Genomic DNA, 27,461 nt, shown 5'->3' on the forward strand with positions numbered 1-27,461 from the left:
AATAATAAGTACATACAGTAATTGCATATTATTGTGTGTACACGTTTATCCAGATGTAGTCCTACACATTTTTTTTCACTTGAATAATTTGAAGAAAATGTAGTTTAATACAAAGTGCCCGGCGTTATTTCAAAGTATCAGTACTCACAATGGTGCCCTTTTGTGACTGTTTGACGATCAGGAACTAGAAATTAGAAGAAGTGAAAATTGGCATTAATTACATGAAAATTTAAAGGATTTTTATTTTTTTTATTTTTTTTTATAGGTTTTTCTTTAAGATTATATGTCATTATTTTTTGGGGGAAATTCTTATGTTTCAAAAGTTATGTATTATACTTGTACTTTTGTGCTTTTACTTTTATCAAAGGCAAAATATAAAATAGGTTGCCTTTTGGTGCAATACAATAGCAAACCACATGAGAGCAATGTTGCGCCAGTATTACCAGAAAATAATGTATACGCCGCCTCACTGCTCAAAATGAACATCAACATGTAGCATGTACGTTTACATGTATATTGGAGTTGATGTACTTTTTACAACCTAAAGGACAATCTTGAATAGAAATATTTACACTTATGGTGGGAGCTTGAGACGGACTGTTGAGAAAAGACATGATGTAATGTGTTGATCAATGTTTGTCATGTGTCATCTCAGGCCTGCAGAGATGAGACTGTCTGCTGTGTGTGGATTAATGGCGGCAGTGAGGAGACTGTGGCTAAATGATCGGTCCTGACATCATCCATCAGGATTCGACCTTCCCGAAATCACCAGGTAATACTCTGCAAAAACTTGGGCTTCTAAAATTATAATGAAAGACAAAAGGGAATGACATGAGGAATATGTGACTTAATTGGAGCAAAATGAATGATCTGACGTTGTTACAGGCAAATTCGATTTGACATGCTCCCACATAACAATAAACAGCTCACCTGCCGCTATAATGAGGACTAATGCTATGATACACAAAATGGATGGATGGAAATGTGAGTTGTGTTGTGAAATGTCAGTTTGGGTTTGCACGAATTCTAAAAGTGGATGCAATTAGAGCCACCTAGTGGCACCATTTTTCCTCAGGCAAAAAACAGAACAGCATCCTGGACCACTGGAAAAAACAAAAAAAACAAAAAAACACCAGTTTGTCAATTTGAAGAATGCCTTTGCAACTATTTAAGGTAGAGAGTCCATTAGAGTGAAATTTGAATTCAATGACGCATAACAAGCGCATATTCGTTTGAGTCCAAATGACAGTTTGCTGTTATGTGGATTAACGATGTCCGTCGTGCACCTGGTTGGCCTTTCAGCCGCCCCAGGTGGACTTGAGAGCGAGTCGGAAAGATTTATGACGCACAACCGGACATCAGCAGCCTCCAGAGCTCCGACTTGGGTCAAGGGATGTGGAATTAGTCAATAAAACAAGGCGCGTGGCAAGTCGGAAGTCTTTTGAGTTTAGCGTGATGAACCAGAAGTAATTTCAACTGCTAAAGTGACACAATAAGAAAATACATTATGTCAAAACAAATACTCCTATAGGGAATAATGTTTAACTCTACTTGTGGATGAGTTGTGCAGACAACCACACCAACTTCAAACGTTATCTACTTCATCTGTTTGTTCGCGCTTCATACTCTCGGCCAATTAAAATGACATCACCTCTTCCTGTGAAGCGCCTAAAAGCAATTAACAGCCTGCCTGTCTTATCGTTTTTCTCCCCAGTGAAAACAAGCGAAACCCCGCCCACCTTCCGCCTCCAAAATGTAGCCACTGTGTACTTATCAAGTTAATATTCAACGCTCCAAGTGATAAGTGAACCACGGGATGAGGCCGCTTATCAGAGCGGAGAGCATCCTGGCAAACAGTGTGTGGCTCCGCCGGGGGAGCCATGTAGGAAAATGGTGACGTGTCGACTTAAAGCTGCTGAAGCAAATGACAACATGATTTACGTCAACGGCCACACTGATATGCAGATCGCCTTTAAAGAAGGATTACGTTAAGGATTAAAAAGAATGATCTTTGTTGTTCCAATTTATACTCACAATCCATCTTAAATTGTTGAAAATAATGCCGCATAACACTAAATAATGCAGTGCCTTAGAGCAGCATGCTTGCTACAGCACGCACGTATATGTGCTGTATCCTGTATACAGTACTGTTAGGGTTCGATTACGTTCATGTCACTGAATGTAGCGCATATGTTGCGGTAAACAGAACATTACTTGAGGAAATGGCATCACAGATTTCATTAAGAGTGTTCCAGAGGTGGAGGCTGGGGGGAGGTGGTGGTGTGGTGGGCTGTGGTACTTGAGAATCTGTCACCAAACGTCTGGAGTTTGTTGTTTCCAGACTATTAAGCATTATATTGTGAGGGTGGGGGGAAGCTGCAAAAGTCTATCCCAGAAAGTGGCACATGGACTGATGGGAGCCCATTTCACAAATGCTTATATTTTATTTCATTTCAAATGAAGTCCCAGTCATCCATTACAGAGCCCCAAGAGAACCAGAGCATTACGGTGAATATAACGACACAGAATCATCTAGTGAACTGAATGCTGAGTATAAGTGCACCTCCTCTCCATCCCCTATTCATTGTTAGTGGACTCACTGGTGCTGACCGAGAAAGTCTCTCTGGAATAATCAAACATACTTTAAATGTATCTGCGTGCTTCAAACTTCTATCTATCTATCTATCTATCTATCTATCTATCTATCTATCTATCTATCTATCTATCTATCTATCTATCTATCTATCTATCTATCTATCTATCTATCTATCTATCTATCTATCTATCTATCTATCTATCTATCTATCTATCTATCTATCTATTGTAGCTAAGCTAGCTAGCTAGCTAGCTAGCTCGTTAGCGAACATCACATGACCAAACCCAGAAAACAGGTGAGCCATGATTGGTTGTAACTTGTTACCTGATTCGTTAGGCACTGTTGATGTCGTTGTCAGTCATGACAAAATGGCCGCCCCCTGCGATGGATGAAATGGGTGGATTTTGCTGCTTATTTCATATTCCACAAATGCAGTTTTATTCAGAATGTCATGTTTCGACTAGTGGGGGCGGATTGTACATAATATTATTCTTGTATTTTGGCTCGAATTCCCCTTTAGGTACAATTTAATCTTTAGAATTTGAATTTTTATCCATCCATTTTCTTAACCGCTTACTCCTCACAAGGGTCACGGAGGGGCTGGAGCCTATCCCAGCTGGCTTCGGGCAGTATACGGGTTACACCCTGAACTGGTTGCCAGCCAATCGCAGGGCACACAGAAACGATAATATAATATAATATAATATAATATAATATAATATAATATAATATAATTTTATATAATTTTATATAATTTTATATAATTTTATATAATATAATATAATATAATATAATACAATATAATATAATATAATATAATATAATATAATATATTTCAATTTTGATCATGAATCCAGTACTTGGTCTAAAAAGTTGACAGCAAACAGTTGTGTTCTTCTCTTGACTAGTAAATCTTTGTCAAAATATGCGTCTGCTTGGAGTTTTAATTTAAAACCACAAATGTGATGTGCAGCAGTTTGCAACAAGTCAAGCGGATTGTTGATGCATATGTTGTCCTCTGGCTCGCTGACAGGTATTTCATTTGAGCAGCGATAGGAATCGAAGGAATGTCTTTCAGACGAGTGAGCAGCGTGCTCGCTCCTTACAAATGTAGCACTCAGCTCTAATCTAATTTCCTCTTTCCATTGCGTTACGCTTTATCAACTTCACCTCAGCCCATTCATCACTGTTTTCTTCTGCTGCCCTAATGTCTGCCATTGTCATGATGTCGCATTTGGTGTCACATTAGTAAGATGTTGAGTAAGTCGCCAGTTGCAAGACTTAGGGCTAGTTTGGCTAAACTTTAGGAAAGACTCAACTTGGCTTTGTATTCTTGTTACTTGAACTAGCGAGTCTTGCCTGTTTACATTTGAAAATGTACATTCTCGTGACAGTGTGCCTTTTGTACGCAAACATGGCGCGTGGCTTTGCTGTCCTCATCTGTCAACACAGATGCTAATTGTTAGCTTGTGTGCTAATGGAGTTTCTCATTGTATGTTAGCGACTTAGCGTTCAGATCGTGGAGCTTATTTTAGGGTGACTAAACGTCCTCTTTTGCCCGGACATATTCACTTTTGTGACTCAGTAATTTTTTATGACTTTTTGTTTCTATTTATTTATTTATTTATTTATTTAAAAGTCAAGTTAGCTCACGTGGTAAGTGCTTGAGCCAGGTGCATTGAAAAGAAAGCAATTTTTTTATGACTTGTCTTGTGACTTGCTTGAACTGTATAGGCTAATTTGATTCGACTTAGCAACTTAAAAGTTTAATGGCGCCTCGACTTGCTTGATTTTTGCCGCTCTAACTTTATGTGAAACTTGAAGGTTAAGACTTGTGATGACTTTTTGACACACATTTGATTAAAAACAGACGAGACGATCATATTTTCCACGCTGAAATCCTACAAAGGCTTTAAGGCCCCGTTGCGCGCTGCTGCTATATATTTGCAGAGGTTGTGATCTGACTGTGCAGCTGCAAGTGTTGTGTTCACTCGGGGGTGGATGACTAATAGAAGCAGCCAAGCGAGCGTGGGTGAAGCCTCCTCTTGAATCCACAACGGCGAGGGAGAGAAAACACGCCGGCGAACGAGCCCACCAGCGCCCTGTCGAGCTCCCGCTGATGAGAGCGCTACCCCCCCCCCCCATCGAGTCACATTTCACGCTTGTTTGGAGAGACGACAACATGAGCATAGCAGGGGCCAAGCAACACTCTTCTTTAAGGCGCACTGGACCTGACTGGATGTTAAAAAGAGACGTTCACGAATAGTAGAAATTTGGGATTTGTCTTCATTGTATCTAAAAACAAACGTCAGCGCTGAAAAGTTTGTATTTTTTTTCTGAGGCAAACTTTGTGGCTATCTGTCAGCGTCAAGTGGTGCAAAAATGCAAATCGAGTCCAACTGCTGGAAGGGAATAAAGTGCATCCTGACATCCTAACTGCGGTGAGCAGTCATCGTTCCCGAGGCGCTCTTCACTTTGGCAGCAAAAGTCACCTCAAGCGTTGACAGTGAGTGATGCCAAAAGATTGTCGGCAATAGCAAACAATATCAGCGACGGTCATCCAAAATGTCACGAGCTCACTGCAGAGACCTCAGACAAGGGTAAAAACAAATGTCTCACACAGATAATCATATCCGGAGTTTGCAGAGTTGGTGAAACACATTACATAGAACCACCGTTTTATATTGCCATTGCTTTGCGACATTGTCTTTTAAATTCGCACTGACTAATGCATGAAGGGTAACTTGATGGGCCTTGAACATTTCTAATGTTCTGGGTTCAAATCTTGACTGCGACCTTCTTAATTGTATTCTTGCTTTCATTCACATCCCAAAAACTTAAAATATATATATATATATATTGAAGAATCTAAATGATTCTCAAAGTGTGCTCCAAGTGCACACATGGGCTCCCTCTTGCGGTACACAAAATAATCACAGCTTACGTACTATTAATCAGTATAACATTTTGAATGTTTAAAATAGTTGTCTTTTACATATTTATGAAGGCACAATTCTAATCAAAATATTATGTGTAATACATCTTAATGATATAATTACTTAAGTGTGGACCCCCACTGGCTTGGGTAGTGGCTTAATATTGTGAGGAATAAAACCTCTGTCATATTTTTGTTTTGACAGTTATCAGTACCAACTTAATTCACCAAAAAACAACAAAAAAAGGCATAATAGTAGGCATACGCGTTTATATATAAAAAAATACAAGTCAAAGGTTTTATTCCTATAAAGTACATTATTTTTGTAAGTCGCCATAACAATATGTGCCGTGTGACCATGAACACCACACTTAAATATGAGTGGGACTGTACTTAAATTGTTCAATTCAAATGTGCTGCACACAAAAATTAAATAAAAATGTTGCCTAAAATTAAATAAACAGTTAAAGATGAAATGTATTTTACATAAAAGTTAAATACAATTGAATTGTACTTGGTAAGTGATTATTTCGCGTACCACTAGAGGGAGCCCAAATACCACTAGTGGTACACGTACTGTGTACAAAACTAATGCTGTTCCAACCATCACCATGTGTGATTTCTCACGAGACTTCACGTCAGTGAGCTTCTGAAGCATGCACATAGCAAGCGTTTTTTTTTTCTTTTTTCTTAGCGACCACAGAAAAATATTTTTTACATCAGCCATGTGTCTGGTAGGTAATTTTACTATATTATAATTTTAATATACAATACTTCATGCTTCCTGTACATAATTTATTTATCATATTTAAGCAATATTTTTTGTTTTTAAATATCGGTTATTATACAGTATACTTGCTTACTGTGATGCCCTCACATGTGGGAAAGGAGAGCCACACACACTGACGTCACATTCCCCGCCTCTTAAAGGGACATGCACACGTACACACGTACTGCAATATGTCGAGTATTTTCTCAACAGTATATGCTTACAATTTGTTTTTTGTTTCAAATATTTTTACACAGTGTATTTAAAAGAGATATTATTATTATTATTATTATTATTAATTAATGTATTTATTTTTGCTTCTTCTGCTTTTGTTTTTCAATTAAAATAATGAATGGCCAGATTTTTGTTCATTGCGTAAACATTATTGTACAAATGACATCATATGTGTACCAGGAGGAGAAGATGAAAGTAGCGATGTTTCATTATTCATGCCAAAACTGTTTATTTAATTTGGTGTAGTGTACAGAATAAACACAAATATCCCTAATGACCACTGCTCAGCAGCTTTGTCTACACAAAGACATTCCAAGTCGTGTTTTTTCTTCTTCCGGACATTATAAAAACAAATTTTTTGACACAGAGGGAATACATCAATTACAAATGAAGTAGGGAAAGATAATGGAGGAGGTCCTTTCTTTTCGGAAGCGTTCATCACAAAAATTCACTTCAAAAATCACTTCTTGTTCTTCTTATTCTGTGACATCCAGCAGCCGACAGGAGTGATGAAGTCCGTCCGTCCTCCTCCTATTTGTCTGCCTCAATTGTCAGTGTTATACATGTCCAGGTTTGGACAGGTAGGCGATGAGGGCCACCACCACCCCCACGTACATGCCTGTGCCGATGGTAATGGAAAGAGCAGCCAGGAAAAGGGCTCTCCTGGAGCTCATTCCCGCTCTGGAGAAATCTCCCTTAGCGACGGCCTTGCCGGTCTGACAAAAAAAAAAAAAAAAAAGAAACAAAAAAATCACAGAGAGTGAAATGAGTTAGTCATCATCCGCGCCGAGTGCATGAGTAGGTGTTTTGGGCCACAGTTAGCGGAGAGAAAACAAGAAATCTATCTCTCTTTCTCTCTCTCTGCCATTTGTTGCCATGGCAATTAGGTCATGGCTCTGACAGTGACGAATGGCTTGTTTGGGTGTTGTTGTGAGCTATGAAAAAATATGCCCTCCATTGTAATTGTCACTGTGCGGTTATAACACTCAGGCTACGTCGCGCTTTGCAAAGTTGTGACTAATGGCCGCAGCTACTCACTATTCATCACACATTAGCATTAGCCGTTCGGTGTAAATGCTGCCCACACTAGAACATAATCAATCATGCGGAGCGGGCGGAAGCTACACGGTGTCTGCGATGTGACCCGGAACGCAATAACAGGCTGTAATGACATGCTGGAGGTCATCTTTCTACCTTGTGAGAGTAGCAGAAGGCAACAATGCCCAAAGGCCAGAAGCAGCAGAGCATGGAGAAGATGGTCAGGCCCAGGTAGTCCCGAGGAGGAAGCACCAGGAAGTTGTCCTCGCTCTCGCTCTCACTCGAGCTGTCGCTCTGTGAGAACACACCAGGAAATATCATTTGGATTATTTTTTATAATAATAATAATAATTATCCATCCATCCATCCATCTTCTTGACCGCTTATTCCTCACAAGGGTCGCGGGGGGTGCTGGCACCTATCTCAGCTGGCTCTGGGCAGTAGGCGGGGGACACCCTGGACTGGTTGCCAGCCAATCGCAGGCATAATAATAATAATAATAATAATTATTATTATTTTGCTTTGATCCACTAGCTCAAGAGTTTTCAACCTTTTAGGCCAGATAAACCACCAAAAAATCTGTCTGCAGCCACAAAACATTAGAAGATTGTGATGAACTGAGGACCAAAAAGCTATTTAGAGTAAAATAAACAAAATAACAGCAGCACCCGATAAGTACACTTTTATTTTCTTTCCTCTTCCTTTTTCTGAACTTTTCTTTTGTTGTTGTAATTTTTCATACTTCGTTTTTAATACATTTTTAGACTTTTCTGCCTGCCTCTCAAATTTTCGAAATTTTTTTGGGGCAATTTAATGGATGTATTATGGTCATTTTATACCTCACTAACTTTTTTTTAAATTTTTTTAATTTTTTTTAGATTTTATCCCTATTATTATTATTATTAATATTATTATTATTATTATTAGTGGTAGTAGTAGTAGTAGTATCCATTCTTCTTCTTCTTCTTCTTCTTCTTCTTCCTATTATTATTATTAGTAATTATTTTTTTAAATCATTTTTTTTTTCTTTTAATCAATCAATTTTCTGGCAATTTTCAGGACATTTTAAGGCAATTTTGGTGATTTTTTTTCTTTCGTTCTTGGACATTTTATAGTTACTTTTCGAACATTTTCTTGTCTGCTTTATAGTCAATGAATTACCAGAATTTTTTGAAAATTTTGTATACATTTATTTGATATTTTTTGTTTTTGTATATTTTATGGTTACTTTTTGAACATTTTTTGTCTTTTTTTTTAAATTCTCTAACAGTTTTGGCAATTTGATGGATATTTTATGGTAATTTTCTGCATTTCTGTCTCCTTTTTGGACATTTTAGGGTCACTTTTTGGAAATTTTTAGGTAATTTTTAAAACTTGAATATTTTGACGCTGGCATTTTTTATATTTAATTATTTATTGTTGATATAAATCATTAATTCGTTTAATGGATATTTTATATAAAAATAGAAAATGAATATGTAAAAAAAAAAACTTTTTTTGATTAGCAGCGTTCACTAACAGACACTTGAGGACATATTTGTAAGTGATGCAGCTTGACAACAGAGTCTATCCTGCCCTTGTTACTGGACCACCAACACAGGAAGCGCATAGCCCACCGAAGTGGATTTGGAGCCATCTAACTGGCCGTGAGGCAGACTTGACAGATAAGGCGAGGATTAACGAATTGTTCCGTCATTGAGAGGTGACAGGGACAGCGCCAGAGGACGGTGCCATTTATGTGCTAAATTGCTTCCCCCCTCCGCCGTCGTCGTGGTCCGCCTCGGTCGCAATGTACAGCTCGACAGCCAAAGACTCACAAAGAGCGAGCGGGGCTAATTAATGACGGACAGACATCGATCGCAGAGCGAAATGAGGATGGAGACGCGAATGCCGCGGTGACCTTTGAAGAGGCCGCATAGCCTTTGCTTGGCTCAGCTGTCCTGCACACACGGTGGAGGATTGCACACATCGAAAGCAGCTTTCATTAGTTCTACTGCCTGCAGCCATCAGTCAAGGTGGGAGCAACATACAGTGGAAACTGTACATAACGAAGAAACAACACCAGAGGTGTTACAAAACCTCAAATGATGTACAACCAACTAATACTTGTTATTGAACAATGTCGCCATTTTCATTAGACAATGGTGGGAGGTCATGAAGAATAAATACTAGCATTTATTTTTCAGATAACCTTTCACTTGTACTGTATGTACTTGCTACTCCTTTGTCAAAATAAGCTTGCTCCTTTTTTCAACCTCCATGGATGATTGATAATATGGTAAAAAAGATGTAAAAAGGGGTCAAGTCAACCAAGGTTATGAAACTGGGACAGCAGCACCATTGAGGATCATGAAGTAGAGATGGCAACAAATTCAGAGAAACATTTTCTCCATCCCTTCTGACAAACAAATACAGATAATTTGTTGTTTTGCTTTGCTTACGCAAGACACGTTCGTCATGATCTGCTTTTTGTTGCCCTTTTTGGTTTGCTCAGCATTGTTTTGATCGGATTTGATTTTGTTTCCCATTGGCCTGTTTGTGCCGATGTCTAGTTATTATGTCTTCGTTTCTCACGTTTGTATTTAGCAGTGTTGCCACAGTTACCTTAAAAAGTAGCTTAGTTACTTTGCTGATTACTTTATTTTAAAAGTAACTCAGTTACTATACTGATTAATTGACTTTAAATGTAAACTAGCTATTTTAAAAATAACTTAGTGACAGTAGCCTACTGATTATGTGACTTTAAAAGTAACTTAGCTACCTTACTTACTTGACTCTAAAAGTAAACAAGTTACTTTACTGGTTATTTGACTTGAAAGGTAACTTATGCTTTACTTATTAACTTTAAAAGTATCTTTGTTACTTCACTGATTACTTGAAATTAAGTTAAGAGGTATATTATAAATTATTTTTATTAGTTACATTCAGCAGATGACAACAACCGTTTAGCATAAAATTGACAACTGGTTCTGTCAATACTTATTTAGAAGTGTATTTTATCAGAGACATTTTAGAATAAAGCTTGTTACTGAATTATATATATATATATATATATATATATATAAAACTTATATATATATATAACATATTTAAATATATATAGAATTTTTTTTTATGTAACATAATAACATAACATGATGTAACATTACTTATGTTACATCAAAAAAAGTTCTTTATTTATTATATATATATATATATATATATATATATATATATATATATATATATATATATATATATATATAATAAAGAACTTTTTTTGATGTAACATAAGTAATTTATTAAAAAAATAATTATGGATTATATATATATATATATATATATATATATATATATATATATATATAATAAATAAAGAACTTTTTTTGATGTAACAAGTAATTTTTTTATCAAAAAAATAATTATGGATTATATATATATATATATATATATATAATAAATAAAGAACTTTTTTTGATGTAACAAGTAATTTTTTTTATCAAAAAAAATAATCTATGGATTAGTACTTGCTTTTAAGTATTTCTAGACTTTTCTAGACACATCATTAATATAAAAAACTTAACTTTTAGAATGGACATTGTTTATAAATATAACAATTACTTTTGGGCACCTAAAACTGTTACACAACATTGTTGGTCTTTCTCTATAAGCTTGAGTGTGTTGAGATCCATATTATGTATGTATATGTGTTGTTGTTGTTGTTGTTGTTTTTTAATGCTCTGCTAGGTAAAAGACATTCCAAGAATATTGACCAGAAAATGTCACCTTCCATTCCAGTCCACAATAAATGAGCTCCATTGTGACTCTGAGTCCTATTTATTTAGACACTGAAGCGCTACGCTAAATCATTCAGACTTGTTTCGCAACAGCTGCCCCTGTGCCAAGACAAGATTACGAGCCTCCCCGTTATCTGCTTTATGAACACGCCGCACCTGGACAGGCGGCTGTGATCCATCAACACGGCGACTGCTCATAACCACTCCATGATGTGACACCCCATGAATAAAGCAGCCAGCAAGCACACAGTAGGCCTCATCTACCTTTATCTGGTGAGCCGCGCTGGATAAGGAACCTGAGTGACGACTGCATCGGAGGCCACTGACACAGACGAGGAGACACACTCCAGCCGCGCTGGATTGTTTGACAATACGGACGCTCTCTTGTCAAGACGCGTGTCATCCTGGACAAACACTGTCACAGGACTCTCGGATAGAACATTCTGTTGGCTTTTAGCCACGATGTCACTCAGTAGTGTGCAGAATTCTGTCATATCAAAAGCTGTGACACGTCGCATTTATCAATCTGAAAAACTTTACAAACACATCGCGGCAGGTGACACAAATCAGGACGAAACTGAGCAAACTTGAGCATGGGAAGGAAGGGATGAAAAATAAATCCGGGAGAAAAACAAATCACTTTTAAGGATAATCAGTGACAGTTTGACCTTGTGCTGACTTTGATGACAGGTTGAGAGAAAATGTTCAAATGTAGCTTGATTATTAGTATGTGCATACCCTGCTATAGGCTACTCCATGGTGACAAGAATATACAATTTTCATTACTGGAGCAGGGGAGAATGGTTCCATATTTTTTTTTTTTTTTTTACTTTTTAGGCCTTTTTTTGTAAACATTTTTTTGGTCTTAAAATAAATCAATTGTCTGACATTTTTAACAATTTTGTGGACATTTTAAGGAAATTTGGGGGATTTTTTATTTTTATTTTGTATTTGAACATTTTATCGTTACTTTTTGAACATTTTCTTATCTGCCTTTTATTCAATCAATTATCAGAATTTTTTGAAATTTTTGTATACATTTCTATGGAAAATTTTCTGTATGTTTTTTGTTTTGTTTTTGGATATTTTATGGTTATTTTTTGAACGTTTTCTGTCTTTCTTTTCAATTCTCTAACAGTTTTGGCAATTTGATAAACATTTTATGGTAATTTTCTGCTTTTCTGATTCTTTGGAAATTTTATGGCCACTTTTTGGAAATTTTAGGTAATTTTTAAAACTTCAAAATGTTCACTCTGACATTTTTGAATACTTTATTTATTGTTTATCTAAATCAATAATTAATTTCATGAATATTTTATATAAAAATAAAAATGTACAAAAATATTTTCTCTTTTTTGAGCGAGAGATTTTACAACACATTTGAAGTTATTCATGCATAATTTTTTATTGGCCCATCTATTTGTATTAAAAATCAGTGGCCCTTGAGCACAGAATTTCTTCCCTATAAATGTAGAATATCATTTGTTGGTGAACTCATTTTGACTTCACAACTTAGTTAGGAACTGCACGCTGAAGATAAAGGTCAGTGGCCACACCAGAAGCTGGAAAGGCAACTTTTACTCGGCCACAGTTGGTCTGAAGAATTTACTCGGTTGAATTGACAGGGAATAACCTCAGCCAGTGGCCACCTGCTCCGGGGACTCTTAATGCACAAACCGCATTGCTTGCAGCAATGCCACATCTCTCTATCTGTGCGCCAGAGGAAAAAGGAGAGCTCTGATCAGGGCGCGTGAGTGAAATGAGATTTCTTGCACATCTAAAATGACTTTGCTGCTTTGTTTTCATGACTTCTCTTTCACGCTAGTCATCCCGTAGAACAATAGCCCGGATGAAGGGAGGGGGATCACATTTGGCAATCACAAAGCCCAGAAAACTTGAAAGACTTGCTGTGAAATGACCTTTTTGAGGAGCAGGGAATGCAAAATGAGTGCGAATGGCTCCTCCGGTCTCTTAGGTTGTTAAAATAATGTAAATGACAAAACACCCCCATGGCCGCCCGCCTGCACAGAGACAGGCTGACCCCTTATAACACTGTTAATGAACTAACTGACTGGGCGGAAAGCATTCTTCTATCCCTGTGCACCAAGGCAGCCAGAACTTCAGAAAATGTAAACTGTCTCATTAGGAACTCACATTTCACTTCTACCTTTGAGCTTATACCCTTTAAAATGACCTACTTCTATTTTTTTTCCCTTGTATCTATAATAATTGTGAAAAATAACATTTTTGACATTTTTCTTCCTCTGTCAGATATTGTTTTTACTTTGGTAGAGTGAAATCCATTCATTAGATCCTTATTAGAGTCACAGGTGAGTTGGAATTTATTCCAGCAGACTTTAAGACCAGGGAGTATGAAACCTGCGGCTCTGGAGCCACATTCGGCTCTTTAGACCCTCTCCTATGGCTCACTATTAAAAATGAATGTCAATTAATATTATTTTTTTTTACGTATATAATTTCTTTTTAGATAAAATATTCTGTAAATTAATTAATAATTTATATACATTTTTAAGTTGTCAGGAAACGAGAGACAAACAGTAAATGAAAATGTTTTAAAAATTACCAGAAAATGTCCATAAAATTGCCAAACAGTCAGAAAATGTATTTGTAAAAAGGTAGAAAAAAAAGTGCTTAAAAAGTAACTATAAAATGTCCAAAAACAAAAGAAGAAATCCCTCAAATTGCCATAAAATGTCCACAAAATTACCAATAAATAAATCAGAAATTGATTTAAGAAAAGGAAGGGGGAAAAAAAACGCTCAGTAACCATAAAATGTCCAAAAAATAAAGAGGTAATCCCGTAAATTGCCATAAAATGTCCACAAAATTTCCCCAAAAATAAATAAATAAAGAAATAATTGAATGAATCAAAAATTGAGTTAAGAAAAGGCAGGAAAGAAAATGTTCAAAAAGTAACCATAAAATGTCCAAAAACAAAAGCAGTAATCCCGAAAATTGTCATAAAATGTCCACAAAATTTCCCCAAAAATAAAGAAATAAAGAAATAATTGAATGAATCAAAAATTGAGTTAAGAAAAGGCAGGAAAGAAAATGTTCAAAAAGTAACCATAAAATGTCCAAAAACAAAAGCAGTAATCCCGCCTTGTCCACATGTCCAAAATGTCCACAAAATTACAATAAATAAATAAATAAATAAATAAATAACTGAATGAATCAGAAATTAATTTAAGAAAAGGCTGGAAAGAAAATGTTCGAAAAGTAACCATAAAATGTCCAAAAACCACAATAGAAAAATGTCAGAAAACTGATTTAAAAACAAAGGCCGAAAAAGAAAATATTGAAAAAGTATGGAACCCCAAAAATGAACAGGAAATGTACACAAAAAGGAAAAAAAAAGGGGGGGGAAGGATTGCCATAAAATGTCCAAAAAAGGAACAAGAAGCAGAATATTACCATATGTCTGTAAAATTGACAACAATATAAGAAATTTGACAGAAAGGCAGAAAATTCTAAAAATGTATGAAAAACGAAATGTGAAAAATTAAACAAAAAATAAAGAAAATCCAAAAACTGAAGACGACAGGAAGAAGAAAACGAATCTCAAATTATTAGATGCTGCATATTTTTCTGTTAGTGCAGCTCTAATTAGCTCTTGCGCCCTCAGTATATTAGGCCTGTTTCGTTCATCACAATGTTCAAATGTTTTGTGGCTCCAGACAGATTTTTTTTGTTATTTATTTGGCCTAAAATGGCTGTTTTGACAGTAAACGTTGCCGACCCTGTTTTCGGCTGTAGGGGGCGGGGGTCCATCCTGGATGGGCACAGAAAATTTAGACAAACAAGACCTTCATTTAAATATATGATGTTGTGACTGACCTCATACTCAGGAGCCTGCTCGTCCTCCACCTCATACGACACCGTCTGGATCTTCTCGTCCTTCTCCCCTTGCGTGCTCCCCAACTGTTTCTCTACACCGTCATCGCCCGCCGCCGCGTCCTTATTCTCGGTGAAGGTGGTCTCAAAACTCTCGCTCTTGGAGTCTTTGCTGTGCACGCTGACGTCGTCCTTGCACAAGATCAAGTCGGGCTTGTAGAAGGCCTCCACCGCCAGATGCAGCGAGGTGGCGTCCAGGAATTGTTGGGACTTGTGTTCGTCATGGCTCCCGCTGTACAGGTAGCCCGCGAGACCGTTCTGCTGCTGCTGCTGCTGCTGCTGCTGGCTTGGGTAGTCGCCATGGTAACCCTGGACGAGTTGCTTGCTGCTTTTATCCAGAAGAGGATTTTGGAGCTCAGTGAGACTCTCCATAGTGATCCTGATCACACCGTTTCAGTCCGAGAGGAGTGAGGCAATCTGGAAGCTAAAATGACACATGAGAAATATTTCCAAGTGACAACATAAAAAACTTGTGCGAGATGAGATCCTCATTTCAGCACTTTTTGTAGCATTTTCATTTGGTGTTGCGCTGTAAGATTTTCAAACATGGCTAAATAAAGGTTCTTGTTTGACAATATTCAGCACCATCCTGTGCAATGAAATCTCCATCTGCTCAATGTTTGCCTCGCTCAGTCTCTCACACACACATACACACCCCTGCGCACGCACACTCGCATATCATCATGAAAAGGAAAACATCCTCCACAGTGATAAGCAGCGGTCGTTTGCAGGAGCTGGATTTGGATCGCTTTGTCTGCTGAGTTACTTTTACGAGCACAGTTTGAGAAGTACGGTATATATGATCAAATACATACCAGATATCCACCCACTGGATTCATAAAATACAATAGCACCTCAGAAAAAGTCTCAAGTTTGGAATTCAGCAGTGCTTAGTGTTATTTCTTTTTACACTTTGTATCATGAGAGTTGACAATGTTAAATGTCTGCCCCCACTTTACATTTTATTTTGTCTTATATTTGTGAGTTAAAGGGGTAGTTCCTCATTCCTCTCTGGCCCCGTCTTGCACTTCTGATTTGATTTTTAAGGAACCACTGTGTCAGAGGAAAGACAACCAATCAGAGGCAGAGGATGTGATTTATTTATTTATTTAATTACGCATAATAATGGCTATACTTTCAATACTGCACTTCTCTCATTAGATCGTGCAGGTGGACTTAATACTTTGGCCTTATTAGTGGCAATAATTTGCTTTGATCCAGAGCTAGAAAAATAAAAACAGTAAATGCCCAGAATAGTCAACAAAACACCACCTGAAAATATCATCCTAAATACAGAGAGGCCACAAAAATGCAGGCAACCCAGACAATGACATAGGTGAAGGGGACCCCATATGCCGTAATAGGACCCCATGTGAGCAGATTGTTCAAAACACTGAAAACAAACAAGCAAATCAGTCAGGACACACAAAAAATTACTTAGTCTTGGTTTTTGCTCTTTGGGGGTACATTCTTGCCTAACTAGAACATAGACCTCAAACTCAGGTCCTCGAGGGCTGTAGTCCTACATGTTTTCAAGATTTCCCTCCTCCAACACACCTGAATCAAATGATCAGAATTGCTATCAGTTCCATGCAGAGCTTGATGATGAGCTGATCCTTTGCATCAGGTGTGTTGGAGGAGGGAAACCTCTAAAACAAGCAGGACTGCCCTTGAGTACCGGAGTTTGAAACCGATTGTCATGACTGGGTCATGCAAGGGTTATGTTTGGATCATGACTGTGCTTTGTTTCAGGTCTGATGCATTCAGCATGTAACAGCATCTGGTTGCAACTGGTAAGAAGTTATGTGATGTCAGGAATCTTTCATCTCTTTATCTTGTCAACAGCCAATCAGATAATTCCTTGTCAGTCCTGTTACCCACATGTCTAGCCACAACCAATCAGATCGATTCACTGTCTATAGTATATAAGCTGTCTGAGAAATGTGTGTTTTTTGTCGGATTATTACCTCTGTTCCTCTGTGCAACTCTCGTTGTTTCTCGTCTATAGCCAAGTTTGTTTCACGCCTCTCAATGTGAATAAATAGTTAAAATCTTATTAGTGTCTGCGCTTTTGGGATCCAACGTCAGAACATAACGCCTACGGTCTAGAAACAAACCCTTGCCTGAATTCCACAACGTCTAACAAGAAAATGTAAATCCCAAAAGTAGCTGCATCACACTATGGAATTGAGCAGCAAATTGCTTGCATTGTTGTTGGGGTGTAAGCCAATAAAAAGTGCATAATAGTGACTTTTTTCCTTTCTTTTTTTTCCAGCAAACAAATTGTTTACTGGGAGAAAAACATCACTCTCAACACAAAAATGCATATTGAGTGTCTATGTGACTGTTTGTGTGCTACCATGTGATGGCATGCTTGCAGCCAAGCTTGTGGCCACTGCGCACAACACAATAATAGCACCAGACACAAATGTTCCGCCTGGACAAGCGTGAATGATGTGGAAAACGATGTTTGTGTGAATGTGAGCACGCACACGCGCGCGCACGCCCAGACTCACTTATCTTGGACACACACCATTACACACAACATTAGACAACAAAACCTCATCTCACGCGCGCAAATAATTCATCAAAACACCAGAAGATGTGCACTTAGCAGGTATGTGCGCGCGCGTGTTCCTCAGTTATGAATAATACATGCTCTCGACCATCTCTTTCCCTCATCCAAAGCACACTTAGAAAAATATAACTCTAGGCGGCATCACACCTGTTAAACGACAATAACAACAACACTAAAGCATCTTGTGGCTGTCATCAGCTGAACGCCAAAACAGCTGAGTCTGCTAAAGTGTCTCTCACCTTGGTTAAAATGTCCTCCCGCAGCCTCGCTCAGCATCCTTCCTCCGCTTGTGACTTCACATCATCATTTCGGGGGAAGCCGCCATGCACGCTTGCAGCTGCCACTCGTTAAAAGCAAGTTTGTCCGTCGGTGTGTGAGAGAAGTGCGCCGCGCACGCACACGGCTCCATTTTACGCATGCACGCCCACCGGAGAGACTCACATAAGGGATCCCGATCACGACCTATTTTCGGTGAACTGACTCTAGGAGCCGGCTGGTTTGCAAGGACTCAACTCTCGACTGGAGATGATCGCGGATTTGGCCGAAGTTCCTCCTCCTGCTGTTGCATCATGGGTTGGAAGCGGTTTTACGCATCGGTAGGTGGAGTGCTCATCAGTGGAACAGGTTGGATGGGGGTGGAGGAGCTTCTGCGAACAAGTTGCAACAATCAACACCACAAATTTTTTGTTTGTTTGTTTACACAGGTGGCCAAAGCCTACTCACACTCTACTCAAGTAGAAGTAGCTATAGCTACATACGTGTGCAGGAAAAAAAAAAAAGACGATAAGAAACAATCAGAAGTAAGCTACTCTAAGTCAACCTATTTTTTTCTTTATAATATGTTGTAGACATAGCCTCAGTCTAAACACGTTATTGCATTTGTGGAATATGAGTTAAAAGCAGCGAAATCCAACCGATTTAACCAGCTCAGTCATTTTGTCGCTTGCCGTCGACTGAAAATGACATCACAGTCGCGCAAGTTAACAGCCAATCACGGCTCAGCTTCAGAGAACAGGTGAGCTGTGATTGGTTATTGAAAAGAGAGTTTTTGGATAGCCTTCCCATTTAAGTAAAAGAGTACAGACTGAAATGAACAAAAGTAATAAATAAATACATAAATAAATAAATAAATAAATCCATTCTTTTTCCTAAACACTTTTCCTCACTGGAGGGTAAAAAATAATAATAATTTTACACAAAAAAAGTGTATTTGCCTATACCTGCCACAAGATGGTGGAAAAACAGTTGGCTGTAGCCAAACTAAATGAAACTCCTCCCCTGCGTTCAACTTCCTTGAAAAAGATTGCACCAAAGCAATATTTTAGACATTTTAGACTTTGACCTGAGCACAAAGACAATGGTTTTCCCCCAAAATGTGAATAATCAACAGGTGATTTTACTTTGTATTCCGATTAGAATGACCCAAATGACCAAACGGAATGAAAATGCTGCATATAAACAATTCAATCAAAAAAAAAAAAAAGACCACATAGAATTTCATTGCATCACAGAAGTGGTAGACGTAAACGTAATGTAAGCGTTTCACTCAGCCAGTCTGCCTCCGGCCTTAAAAAATTACACCTATTGTGCTAAATAGATGGATGAACTCCATCTTGATAAATCACGTGATTACATTGATCTTCGCATTTTACATAGCAATAATATGGCTGATTAATGTCAAGGCGCATGTAAACGACAGATCGAAAAGATCACGTCACGTGTAAACAGTTGGTCAGAGATCTTCTGTTGTAATGACAAAAACAACAAGAAATCATCTAAACCGGGCTACTAAGAACTGGATTAAAAAAACAAAAAAAAAACCAAAAAAAAAACAAAAAACGCAAAATTCGCTAATGATAACTCCTGAAAAAAGACACTTACCTGAAAGTGTTTTTACTGAATGGTGCCCCATGGCTAAGCTAGCAATCTGTTCTAACATTGCTCAAAAGGTACATCCCTGTGAACAGACTCTAAATATAGCACACAATGAAACACTAATAAATTCATTGCTTCATTCATGCTTCATTCGTATTTGATGAGTATTTTAGACAAAACATGCATTTATCATGAGGCTGCCTATTCGGTTGTGCCTTTACAGCGTCCTCTGCAAAGCGTTTTATGCTTTTATGTCGCCATGAGCATTTATCACCATAAGCACACTTTACATAGCATTCATATAAATCGGCTGCAAGTAGATATGTGGCAAAATAGATTAATCCGTCAGCCTAATTTATTTGGCTTCCGCCGGCGAATGCTTATGACATAATCAGAGTATTTAAAGGGCCACAATCTGTGGATTAAACACAGTCAGGAAGAGTGATGTGATGAGTGAGTGATTGTCAGCCACACGGTGGACACATATCTTATGCAGAAGAGCACTCTTGTGCACGGGCTCATAAAAACGTCGGGCGTTAATAACGTGCAACGGCAAGACTGTCACTTTCAGTGGGAGATGCATTAAGTTTACACGAGCGCGTCTTGCACCATGTAACGCGCCATAACAGCCCTGCCGTCTCCATGATGGATACCGCTCCCTCAGGGGACGGAGATATTGGAAGTGGGGGCTGGAAAGGCGGTCCAGGGCTTGGGGTCAAAACCATTTAGCTTCTCTTCCTCTTTCATCTTCTCATCAGGCTTCGACAGCTGAAATAAAATTGTAACAATACAATAAAGTGGAAATTTGTGGAAACACTGGACATATTGTAGATTCATAGTCATCCAGTTGAGATCTTCTACGTATAGAGCACAGGACCCATGTCGCAGATTTATTTTCAATCTAATTGAAATTTCATGGGACGATTATCATAACTCACGCTGGAAATGTAGGTCAGTGCTTCTGATAGTGTTTTGGCCATCAGAGAAGGCCTTGAGAGTGTGAGTGAATAATTTTCAGCAGTGAGAGCAATTCTATCATTATGTGAGAGCATTTCAGGAGCATGTGTGAGAGTGTTTCATAATGGTGTGAGAGGAAATACATTTTTCAGTAGTTTGTGTATGTGTGAGTGTGTAAGTACTGTGAAACCGTTTCAGTTGTGTGTGAGAAAAACATTTTTCAAACCTGTGTATGAGAGCATTTCAGTGGTGCCGTTGAGAGTGTTTCAGTCATGCATGTGAGAGCATTTAAACAGTTTAAGTAAGCAAATACCTTTTCACTTGAGCACTTCACTAGTATATGTGAGTGAATAATTTTCAGTAGTAAATAAGAGAATTTCTAACATGAAAGTGAGAGCATTTCAATAGTTTTGTGAAAGTGTTTCATAAGGGTGTGTGAGGAAATAAATTTGTGAGACTGTTTCAATAGAGGCAGATCATTTCAGTAGTGTATGTTTCATTTTCATTTTTCAGAAGTGAGAATAAGACCATTATGGTAGTGTTTTTGAACATTTTTTCAGTAGTGTGAAGTTATGCATGCGAGTGTTAGAATAGTGTATTTTCAGCAAACTTTTTCAGTTGTGTGTGAGAGCATTTCAGTTGTAAGTGTGAGTGAATACTTTTCTGTAGTGAGTGAGAGAATTTGCATCATGAATCTGAGAACATTACAATAGTATGTATGAGAGTGTTTCATTGTGGTGTGTGGACAAATAATGCATCACTCGTGCGTATGATAGCGTTTCAGTAATTTATGTAAACAAATACTTTTTTCAGTAGTTGGTGAGAGCATTTCTTTGCACATACTCAATGAGAGCAGTGTTTGAGAGACAACAATTGTTGGTATAATGTGAGTGATTTTGTCAAATGTGAGAACATTTCCATGTGAGTGAAATCTTTTCAGTAATGTGTATGAGAACGTTTCAGTGGTATTTGACAGCATTTCAGTAGTGTGTGAGGGTGAATAATCTTTGGGTTGTGAGTGGGTTTAATTCGAACGTGTGAATATTGCATTAGTGTTCATGAGCGAATACTATTTCAGTCGTGTATGTGAGAGCTTTTCAGTCATTTCAGTAGTGTGTGAGAGGTAAACGTTAGGGTTATGTACATAAAAGCACTGTACAAAAACAACCACAACGGCACCATGCAGAGGACCTAAAAAACGGGGTGTCATTAAAGGCAAACAAACACAAAGTTCCTCACTTTGTGTTTTTATTTGGATTTAAGTCTGTCACAAGTGCAGGCGCACATAAAAGCGAGCCGCATGCGTGTGTATGAATATTTACGGTCCTCACTGTGCCCTTTTCCTCCTCTCCATTTTCCACTCTATATTTAGCTGTCATGTCACCACTGCACGTGCATCACGCTTGTACATGATTGTTATACCGCCCACATTAATCGCAATAATATCAATTTGCTCTTAATTGGGCCCTAACTAGAAAAAGCAGCTCACCAGTGCACATTATGATGTCCGTGGAGCTCGGTTGTTGAATAAGAGAGGCTACAAATCTTCCCAACGGCCATTAGCTTCAATCATGTCTACGCTAGGGGGAATTAGTCAGTCTAATACGATGGCTGCAGAAAGTAGCAAAGCACTTAAATTGATCTGCAGTAAGGAGGGTGGATCAACAAGTAGTTTATGAAGCTTTTCTCACATGGTGCTTCTGTACGTTATTACCTGCATGATGACTTTAAGAACAAATGACGAAATGCGGCAAAAGATACGGGTAACAAGTTGGTTCAGAGAAAAGGGATACTTGACTCATTGGACCATTTTCAGCAGTAAAAAGTTAATGTTTTGTTTATAAATAATGTGGTAACTTCATTATTTTTCATGTACAATTTATAAAACTTATAAACTTATAAACAACTTATAAAAGAATTTTTCCTGCTCGCTGTCGACTGATGATGACATCACCTGTGCTGAGGAAGTAGGTAACAACCAATCATGGCTCAGTTTACTGACCAAACCCAGAAAACAGGTGAGTCATGACTGGTAGTTACCAACTTCCTCAGCACAGGTGATGTCATCATCAGTCGACAGCAAGTATTAAATATAAAAAAAAAAAATAAAAATTTTTTTTTTTAAAGGTATTATTTGTACATGAAAAATAATGAAGTTATCAATATTAAATATTAACTTTTCACTTCTGAAAATTGTTCAAAGAGTCAAGTATCCCTTTAAACATTTCTTGACAATAATGTGTTATAAGTAACTATAAATAACGAAAATAACGACCAATCACACCTCACCTGTTTTCTGAAGCTGAGCTGTGATTGGTTGTTACCTGAGACCTGAGCAACATTGATGTCATCTTCAGTCGCCAGCAAGTGGCAAAGTGGCCGCCCCCTGAGATGGATAAAAATGGCTGAATTTTGCTCCTTAACTAACCAGAATACCACATTTCGACCAGTGGGGTTGAATCGAACATATAATTGTAAAAAATAAAATAAAGTAAAATGTTCAGGTTGACTTCCACTTTAAATACAAAATATTGGCTACTGTTATTGCTTTGCATAATTTTTAAGTACTGTTTCCAATTATGACAGTATAATATGCAAAACGTAAAATCACTTTGCAGAATATTTACTTGGTTTAATTTCGCACTGGAGCCGATCCCGGCTGACTTTGAGCGAGAGGTGGGCTACACCCCGGGCTGGGTGCCAGCCAATCACAGAAGTCAGGACTAGATTAGGATATGAATTATTTATATTTCAAGTCAACTCAGAAATGCTAGCAAAGTAAACATTCAATTCCAGAGAGATGAAATGTGCAGACAAACAACATTGTCTATGTCCACACCTCCGAATGGATCGGCAAGAATAATCCATTTGGACAGCCGCGCTTCTGCGCCATGAATAATAAAGCGGCCTCAAGATTATTAATATGATGGATTTCCTTTAATGTGGACACACTCTGCTAGGAATCCACACTTAAGAAAACAGCTGTGTACACTGCTTGCACGGTTGATTTGTAGATGGTAGTTTAAAACCTTTTGACACGTAATGACACGGCACCACTTAACGCTTCTAAAGGAGTCTTGTAAAAGCAGATAGAACGTTCTTGGGTCAATCTGCTGGGTGACCCTGGCTGATAGGAAAGTAAAGTAGAAATTGTTGTCAAGGAAGTGATACATATGGACTGAGAAACCAGCATCTTTATATTTTGGGAACCCCTCTTCCCGACACAGCAGGCAGCGGCTCTATAGTAGAAAATCTACCAAAAATCGACTTCACTCTGCCTGACCAGAGTCCCGACAGCACATAAAAATAAAAGAGTTCCCTGGAGAGCTTTAAAGGCACCGGGATGATATCGCGTTCCGCTTCCTCTGCAGCTCCGCTGGATTGCAGCCACTTGATTGATGGCTGTGTATTCACCGAGGAAACCGACAATCGTTATCAGCATGCAACACATGATTACGCTGTCATGCCGTAGACAACATCATCTTCATATTGTGAAGTGCGAAACAGCATACTTTACTCTAAGCAGCTTTTGTTTTATGTGTTTTTATGTGCCCCTGCACCCACTTCAGGATTCAATCAATATTTTTCTTTATGTTGGTATTTAATTCTTCACACTGAGGTGCACTTTCAGGTGGGTTTATTATCCGTGCCCTGGCAGGCTGCTGCCCACACCCTCATTTAAAAAGAAAAAGAAAAAAGAAAGCCATTCTCAGTGTACATGGTCGCTGTGGTGCACTTGAGAGCAGTAAACAACCTCGTAGAGGCTTTGGGAATCCAGTGGGTGGGGGGCGGGGGGTGGCTCAAAAGGAAAGGAGGTCAGGGAGGGGTTCATTCCGAACCCTGCCTCACTTTTTGTGAAGCCTCTAATGGACCATTAAGAGACTCGTTTCCACAGTGAAGAACCAAGTGGGACATAATTACGGACCGGCACATGCTGCACCATCGTTTTTTTGTGACTGCTTCACTGGATGTGTATTGATCTGAACAGCATATTGAGAGCATCTGTGCTTGTGTGTACTCATCATGACTGTGTGGTATCCATCACTTTACAGAGCCAAAAATCACATCTTGTCAGATGAACAAACATCAGGTCTTCAAAAAAAAAAGAAAAAAAAAAAAAGAGAAACACCATATTAACTTTGGTCTATGTTGTTTCTTCAAAGAGTCGGCTCATTCACTGCCATTGACGGCTAAAGACGTCAAAGATCCATTTTAGCCAGGCTGTCAGTGACTGAGATTTTCCAACATAGAATTACAAGGAAATTTGGGATTTCATCATCTACGGTCCATAAAGATTCAGAGAATCTGGCAAAATCTGCTAAAAAAAAGTGGCAAGATTGAAAATACCCATGACTCTCGATATTTCAGATGGCATTGCATTAAAAACTGACATCATTGTGAAAAGGATATTTCCACGTGAGCTCAGGAACAGTTCAGAAAACTAGTTAACACAGTTCACTGCTACATTTAAAAATCTGTAGACATATGAACTACACCCAGACACACTGCTGTATTCTCTGGATCTGCATCTGACAAGTGAGCTGTGGTCTGACGAGTCCACATTTCAAATTGTTTTTGTAAATCATGGGAGAAACCTAAGGAGGAAAAGGACCATCCAGACAGTTCTCAGTGCAAAGCTTTAAAAGTCAGCATCTGTATGATGATATAGGGGTGTGAGTGCATGGCTAATTTGCACATCTGTGAAGGCACCATTAATGCTGAAAGGTCCATACAGATTTTGAAGCAACATAATGTATGATAACATTCAAAAACCTCTTGTCAGACACATCCCTGCTTATTTCAGGAAGACAATACCAAGTCGCATTCTAAACCTGTTACGTCAGAGTGGCTTCATAGTAAGAGAGTACTAGACTGGCCTGCCAACAGTCCAGACCTGTCTCCCATTGAAAATGTGTGGCATTGTGAGTTTTGAGAGCTGTGGCCCATTTGGCATTTCTGTTGGCACATGATGGTGGATGTAGACAATTATTGAAAACATAGCTGATTTCAGAAAGCAATAATAACATCGCTCCATAGATAATATTTATTTCACACGTCTGCACTACCCCGTCTCATGTCAGGCTTAATAATACATGTCACACGGTGCATAATTAATCAGATGTAGCAGCATTTGGAGCCTCCCCCCACTCCCACTCCCTCCCTCCCTCCCTCGGGTTGAGCGTGTAGTTGTTTGTTGTCATCATCAAGTGAAAAATGGAGGCCATCAACAGACTGTCATGACAACATCACTGACCCGGTGATTACATTTTGCGTACAGAATTCAATTACAGTATTTGGGGCGTTTCATTTAGATAAACATCAGTCAAAGTAATAGGAATATATAAAAACTGAACACTCATTACGTTAGCTACCGAACCTAATTGTGTATTGAATCATGTTTAGATTGTGCAAGCAGTCTAAAAAAAATAAAAAAATCATTGTCTCCACAGAGAAGTACAATACAGTATACATATTTTATTGCCATATGTAAGTGTACAATTAAGTGCTCATAATGTTGACTGATGACTCATGGGAAGATTTCATTACATCCACTTAGCCTCCCATTCATCTAACAGAGATTTCTCACGCTGTGCTTTTTGCCAAAGGACACGTTAGAAAAACACAACCAGATTTTTGTTTAGCTTACATATCTCCATTATTTAATCTTGCCAAATTGTATAGTTTGCGGTTACACGCTGCATCGAGATTTTATTATTACAAGGATATGTGCTCTTATCCACCAGTGTAGCCAAAAATATACTCAACAGGGAGTCAAAGTTAAAAGTTATGCAAGTCTAAAGTGTCTGGATGACCAACTCCCTCCTACAATTTCTGTATGTGTGCGTGTGTGCAGTACAGTACAGTACAGATGAGGGTGGTACGAGTTTTCTTAAAATAGGTTGACAAAATGACACCTAAGGTAGCCATGGTTACCAAGTAGGTAGAGGAAGAGCTTGCAGAGGAAACACATGGATGGCTTTTGTGGCTTACACTGTCTTAACTCATTAGAGACTGTGGAAATATGTGCTACATACTCGCAAATATGTACACTACAAAGCGTGTGCTGGATGTTCCATGCATTTAACACACTTTAAACCACTTAAAGTCACAGCTGACTTTCCTCGTTTTCAAGTAATCGTTCTGCGCGGAGGAACCTGACATAATGCCTGGCGTGTGTGTGCGTGAGACAGGAAGTCACAATCGCACAGCCGTGTAGGCAAGCAACACATTTGTGTTTCACACAACATCTCCAGACAGTCTGGTGATAAGACTAATAAGTGCTGCATCTATTTACACTCCATTAACTCAAACTTCTTTTAACTGAGATTGGCAGTAGTGGGAGGCAGCGAAGCAGCAGATTTGAAAGGTTTTTAATTACATGCTCTGACATGAAATATACACTCATTATTTCTTTCACACTGTTTTAAAATTGACCCCAAAACTGATTTTAGCTTTATTAATATATGGAGTTGCAAGGATAAAGTTATGTCGTCCTCATCATCATCATCACCACCATTATTATTATTATTATTATTATTATTATTGTTGCTTTTGTTATATACAAAATACATATGGTGCAAGATGCTTTACAATGTGACTGCTTCTGTATATTTCTGGGGTACTTAAGAGAGCAGCGTATGGGGAAAGATAAGCAACCATATTTGAGTGCTTAAGTACAGTACCAGGTACCATATTTAATACGTCAGGCATCAGGAATGGAACCAAATTTCGTATTTCAAATATGAGAAAATGATCCTCATTTGCTACATTATCCATCTAGATAAGAA

At 38.2% G+C, this 27,461-nt stretch overlaps 1 protein-coding gene across 3 annotated transcripts; it reads right to left on the reverse strand.

The window, feature by feature from the left end:
* Nucleotides 1-6,738: 6,738 nt before the first annotated feature.
* LOC144031963 (synapse differentiation-inducing gene protein 1-like) lies at nt 6,739-18,794 on the reverse strand. Of its 3 annotated transcripts, XM_077539515.1 has the most exons (6): nt 18,565-18,794; nt 18,283-18,488; nt 18,081-18,178; nt 15,207-15,687; nt 7,729-7,866; nt 6,739-7,250 (listed from the first exon to the last, which is right to left on the reverse strand). In XM_077539515.1, exons 4-6 carry the CDS (start codon nt 15,633-15,635, stop codon nt 7,092-7,094), a joined length of 726 nt encoding a protein of 241 aa, XP_077395641.1. In that variant the 5' UTR covers nt 15,636-15,687; nt 18,081-18,178; nt 18,283-18,488; nt 18,565-18,794; the 3' UTR covers nt 6,739-7,091. The 3 variants fall into 3 exon arrangements, with proteins under 3 accessions (XP_077395641.1, XP_077395638.1, XP_077395640.1); XM_077539512.1 differs by having other exon boundaries at nt 18,081-18,488; XM_077539514.1 differs by having other exon boundaries at nt 18,081-18,794.
* Between the last annotated feature and the right edge of the window lie 8,667 nt (nt 18,795-27,461).

The sequence above is a fragment of the Festucalex cinctus genome, chromosome 12 (genome assembly GCF_051991245.1).
Source record: "Festucalex cinctus isolate MCC-2025b chromosome 12, RoL_Fcin_1.0, whole genome shotgun sequence".
NCBI lineage: Eukaryota > Metazoa > Chordata > Actinopteri > Syngnathiformes > Syngnathidae > Festucalex > Festucalex cinctus.